General features: G+C 37.9%; 1 protein-coding gene across 1 annotated transcript; it reads right to left on the reverse strand.

Moving 5' to 3' along the window:
- Window positions 1-1038: 1038 nt before the first annotated feature.
- Window positions 1039-2286, reverse strand: LOC141587566 (F-box/kelch-repeat protein At3g06240-like). The gene has a single exon (XM_074409041.1). It carries the CDS (start codon window positions 2284-2286, stop codon window positions 1039-1041), a length of 1248 nt encoding a protein of 415 aa, XP_074265142.1.
- Window positions 2287-6126: the final 3840 nt, after the last annotated feature.

The following is a 6126-nucleotide window of genomic DNA, read 5'->3' on the forward strand; positions in this document are numbered from 1 at the left end:
ATTCATTACTCCTCTTATTATTGTTGTTTCTTTGACTACTCACGCAACTTTTACAGTTATATTTATATCCGTTAATTTTATCAAACTCATACTTAAATAAATATTTTTTTTTCTTAAATCGAATTCTTAGCTAAGTTTTAATACTTTATATATCCTTTGTTCCTAATGTTATTTTCATTACATTTGTTGTGCCTATTATTACTTTCACTACTCTTGTCGTTATTATCGTTTATTTCACTACTCCCGCATTTAATAATGTTAATTTCTTCAAATTCACTATATGATTAGATAATAGATTCCGCCACATGTTGAAATTTTATTAGTAGTGTAAAGACGATTCATACGCCAAGTGTAACCGTATCATCTTTGTTGAGGTCTCTTCCCATATGTGTGTGAGGGAAATTATCCCACATCGGTAGAATAATAGTGAAGGGGCTTGTTTATAAGTTAGTGAGCTACTCCTCCTATCACCAATTGGTTTTAAGATGGAACCTCACTTACTTCTGGACCGGTCTCATGCACCTAATTCTATAAGCTCGTTGCGGAGTTGATTCATTTCATTTAACAGAAAAGCTCAGCTCTTGTCGATCCATGGACTGGTATAAGTAACAAATCACATTTTCGGGTTGTGTTGCAATCATGTTTACTCCGACTAAGAGAAGCAAATGACTTGTACACAGTATCAATGTTTAACTACTCATTTTTTTCTGTGCAGATCAAACAATAACCAAATCTTGAGGCACTTGTAAAATGTAGAAATAACTTTCTGCCTGAGTATTGTTTCACAGATGAAAGTGGGAGATATAAGCGACAATAATAATTACGAATAATCTACGAGTACAAAATATTGGAGAATGATATAAAACATAAAAAATAATAATTCGTTCTATGCATACAAAACTAAGGGACTGCCAAGGACGAAAAATTAGATGCTACGACAACATGAATTCTCGCTATCAAACAACAAGAGGAATGAGTAGCGACTGACATTATTATTGGAGGTTGAATAATAAGACAAATAGAGTAGTATTCTCTTGTTCATGGGAAGGACCTCAAATCACGGGCTCCGTATCCTTTGAACAACACCAAGCTCTCCGAATATGTTTCCAGTTCTATATAGTAACTCAATGATCTTTTGAACTCTTGTACTTCACATTTAGTTATATTATAAGCTTCCTTCCCCCAAACAAAATATCCACCATCACTCTCACAATAGAACACCTTTTTCTTTGAACTATCGATTCCCTCGAATGTCTTATAACCAGCCCAATTTGATTTTCCCGAAAACCATAGAGTCCATGGCTCCTTTTCGTTGTCCTGTTCGAGTACCCATATGGTTGAAGTTACCAAGGAAATGCTGAAAACCGCTAGTGACTCCCCAAGAAGAAACAGGAATCGTAGTGAGCCTTTTTCATCCCAAGTAAATGGCAGTTTCGAAAAAGTTATTTTTTCACTATCAAAGTCGAAGCAACCAAGATGAGTTAAATCAATCCTGTTTTTATCAATTTGTCCAAGCCAGTATGCGGACCCTCGAAAGAAAATAGCTTTTCGTAGCCCATAAAATGGTCCAAGCCTACCTATTCTGTATGGATAACTCATATTGAGGCAATCATTTCTGACGGTCCACTGTTGATTACTGAGTGTATAAACTGCAACGTGTGTCTTTGTAGACTCTTCAGCCTTACAATCTTCGATTGCAATTGCGATCACTTTATAATCCTTACTAACAGGGTCGAACCCAAACACATATACAGAATACTTGAGCAAAAAAGGAGACATCGGGCAAGTGGGAAGTACTAAAGATTTGCGAATACAAGGGTTCCACAATCTCAATTCTTCCTGGAAACGAGGGCCGTCCTTTCGATTAACAAGGAACAACCCATTACAACCACCTATCATATGGTATAAGTATGAATCAGGTTTCCTAAAAATACGACCGGTCTTTCGAAGAGTTTCAGCCTCACGAACTGTCACCAAGCACCCTTCACTAAGGGCTCGCAAACCCTCGAGGGCTAGCAATAATTTATCATTTCCATAATTTATTTTGCAACGTTGAAGATGAATTAAAACAAAATTAGGGTCATCGATCATGGAGCACCAAGATTTACATACGCACCTGAATCTTACTAAAGTTTTAGCAGGCAAGGTTGCGAAAATCTGAGACCAAACTTCGGGTGGAACGTACATAAATTCCGGTAAATGAGGCAAATGTTCGGGAGTGTCTGACGATGTTTCTGGTATCGGCCGCAAATTTGTTGAAGTTTTGCGCTTCTTCCTGCTCTTCATCGTTTCCACAACAGTAGGTTTTGGAGTAAGCGATCAGGAGACTGCACTGGACGAAGGGCTTGAAGTAAATATATCAAGTACCTCGGATGAGTCCTAGTAGACTATAAACACAAAAAGGTATTTTTGAAATATTTTGATAAGATTTTATCAAACACAAATATAATAAGGCATTTATGAGATATTTGATATCGATATTATTATTGTTTTTGTCTAACTGATGTGGGGACGTGGGGTTTGTCGCCCTCCCCCAATCAAACAAATTATTAACTCAATTAAGCTAATTTAGTAGGGTAGTCGAGGTCGAACCACATATAAAAGGATCACTTGCCCCAACCCATACCTAGAGACTAGATTCCTAGACTGTTTCATTTATTTTCTTTGCGTTTTGACGTATGATAATGCGTCTGCTCACGGCATTCAAGGGAAGCTGTTAAGCAATCTAGCTGCTTAAAAAACGATCTACTTAGACTGATATTTTATTTTCAGTTTCGAACTAGACCCCATTTTGCTAACTTTATAATTGTTGAGCATTATTTTGAATAAAACGTGTGTAAATCATTTAAATTTACCTAAATGTGTTTACAATCTGTTTGATATAAATATTGATCGACCCAAAAGCTAGGTGGTAGAGTCCAATTTCATATAAACCCTGCATAAGTATTTACATGATCAATGTGGAACATTTACAATCGATCATATCATCGAAATCGATTTACACAACCTCCTGTGTAAGACAACCTTACGCAAGGTTCCAATTTAAAACGGTGGATGATTTGATTATATACGATGAGAATCACGATGAAAACGAGCTTCAAACCAATATCAGAGGTACCACTCGTAATGATCTTATCAATAGAGACACTACATTTCCTTCATCTTTCCTATCAAAATTCCGATTACATATGCCAAACAACTCATGAACCAAAGCTACTTACAAAATTAGCCATCATCTACCAGTCTTAGTAGATGACATAGCAACGAATTCTAAGCAAATGATTGGGATGGAGGGAGTAAAAAGTACCGATGTAACATATAACTTAACCTCTTATCTTCAGATTTCTAAGCATACAGAACGAAGGAATGAGTAGCAATACCTACTTTAGGAACAATACGAATTCTTGCTAATCAAACAACAAAAGGAATGAGTAGCAATTGACATAACTATGGTAGGTTTAATAGCAGCCTGACGAAATCTTTCCAAAACCATTGGTAAGACAAAAAGATAAGGAGCTCCGTGTCATGGGAAATACCTCAAATCACGAGCTCCGTATCCTTTTAACAATACCAAGCTCTCCGAATACCTTTCCAGTTCTATATAGGGACTCAAAGCTTTTGAACTCCCGCACTTTGCAACTAGCTATATTATAAGACATTTTTCCCCAAACAAAATAGCCACCGTCACCCTCACCCTCACAAAAGAACACCTTTTTCTTTGAACGATTATAGTAGATCTTGAATAGTTCATGATAACCATTCCAACTTGATTTTCCCGAAAACCACAAAGTCCATCGCCCTAAATTTTCGTTGTCCTGTTGTAGCACCCATATGTGTATCAATTTGTCCAAGCCAGTATGCGGACCCTCGAAAGAAAACAGCAGTTGATAGCGAATAAAATGGCCCAAGCCAACCTGTTCTGTACATATCTGATATTAAGGCAATCTTTTCTGACGGTCCACTTTTGATCACTGAGTGTATAAACTGCAATGTGCGTCTTTGTAGTCTTTTCAGGAGTCTCTTAAGATGGAATATCTTCAAATGCAATCGCAAGCACTTTATAATCCTTATTAACAGGGTCAAACCCAAACACATATACAAAATCCTTGAGCAAAGAACGAGACAGCGGACAAGCGGGAAGTATCAATGATTTCCAAATACAAGGGTTCTATTGAGTTTTAGTATTGATGCATTTAAGGATTAATGGTAGGAAGTAGAAGACAGTGTCAAGTATTGAATTTGAGTTGTATATTTTTGTATATCAAAATGTTACACAATACGGAGAAGCAGTTGGGATTAATAAGTACAAAGTTTGGTTATTAACCAGTGGATCAAAGCAGCAACTGGATAATAGCAAAAAGCATTGTTGAGTACTGTGATGCAAAGGACAGTGCAGTCCATACTTAGTTGTCACCACCTGACTTTGTGTTAGCTGAGTCAGAGTCTTCTTTACACTCCCCCTCAAGATGAGAGTGGAAGTCAGATGTAACTCCCATCTTGGACAGAAGGTACTTGTGTTGTGAGATAGGACAAGATTTAGTGAACACATCTGCCACTTGTTCTTTGGTGTTGACATAGGATGTAGTAAGGAGCCCCTGTTGAATCTTCTCTCTGATGAAATGGCAATCAACCTCTATGTTCTTAGTACGTTCATGGTAGACGAGATTTGCAGCAATAGCTAGGGCAGCTTGATTGTCACACTTTAAATGTGCTGGACCCAAGTGTTGTAGGCCTAAATCTTGAAACAATTGAAATAACCAAGTAACCTCACATGTAGTCATTGCCATGACCCTGTATTCAGCCTCAGCAGATGATCTGGACACAACAGACTGTTTCTTGGACTTCCAGGATATGGGAGAGTTCCCAAGAAGGATACAAAAACCAGTAGTGGACTTCCTGCTGAATGCACAGGAAGCCCAATCAGAATCACAATAGGCAGTGAGCTGGACTGCTAAAGTGCTGGCAAACAATATACCCTGTCCAGGTGCAGCTTTGAGATACCTTAAAACTCTCCTAGCAGCTTGCATATGATCTGAAGTGTGAGTTTGAAGGAATTGACTCAAAAGCTGAACAGAAAACGCAATATCAGGTCTTGAGATGGTCAAGTAGATCAACTTACCAACCAGTTTCCTGTAGGAGTCAGGGTGAGGCAAAGGAGTGCCCTTGCCTGGTTCCAATTTGATGACAGGGTTAACCGGTAGTTGGATAGCTCTAGATTTGTCTATTCCAAAGGTGTGCAGCAGATCTAGGGTATATTTCTTCTGAGAGACAAAAATACCCACACTACTTCTCTTAATTTCCAAGCCAAGAAAGTAGTTTAATGCTCCTAAATCTTTCATGTGAAAAGCAGAATGAAGGTGATCTTTGAGAGCTTGTATTTCAGAAGGATCATCTCATGCAATAACCATGTCATCGACATAGACAAGAACAACAGTAGTGCTCCCATTATGTTGTTTAATAAAGAGGGAGTGGTCTGCATGGGACTGTTTGAAACCACAAGTAAGCAGGACCATAGATAGTTTAGAGAACCATTGCCTGGGAGCCTGCTTTAGGCCATAAAGTGATTTGAGTAATTTACACACTTTCCCTTCAGCTTCAGGAGTGGTGTTCTTCTCCCCCTGCTCAAAGCACTGTAAGCTCCCATCTGAGTATCCAAGTGGTAACTTCATATACACCTCCTCTTCTAGCTCTCCATGTAGGAAAGCATTGGCCACGTCCATCTGACAGGTGTCCCAATCCTTAATAGCTATAATAGCAAGAAGAGCTCTGACAGTGGACATTTTTGCCACAGGAGCAAACGTTTCATCGTAGTCCACACCATACATTTGTCTGAATCCCTGCACCACCAGTCTAGCGGCCAAACTACCACATTGGTAAAAAAAGTGAAGGGTAGCAACCAAATTGGTAAAAAAAGTGTTATATGTGACAAATTGGTAAAAAAACTATTGATTGGTGACAAATTAGCAAAAAAACTTTCATTTTAATGAACTCTACTAGTTTAGCTCCCGTGCAATATATGCACGGTATATATAGAGTTTTACTTTTTTTAGTATATTATACTTCTGAAATATAATTAGCTATTTTTTTTAGGTTTCTTATCGTTATATTATGATTTGAAAAATTAAA

This window comes from Silene latifolia, chromosome 6, assembly GCF_048544455.1.
Source record: "Silene latifolia isolate original U9 population chromosome 6, ASM4854445v1, whole genome shotgun sequence".
NCBI lineage: Eukaryota > Viridiplantae > Streptophyta > Magnoliopsida > Caryophyllales > Caryophyllaceae > Silene > Silene latifolia.

What these genes read in the sequence shown, in the direction of transcription:
- LOC141587566 (XM_074409041.1), bottom strand. Translation starts at nt 2,286, where the DNA reads ATGAAGAGCAGGAAGAAGCGCAAAACTTCAACAAATTTGCGGCCGATA.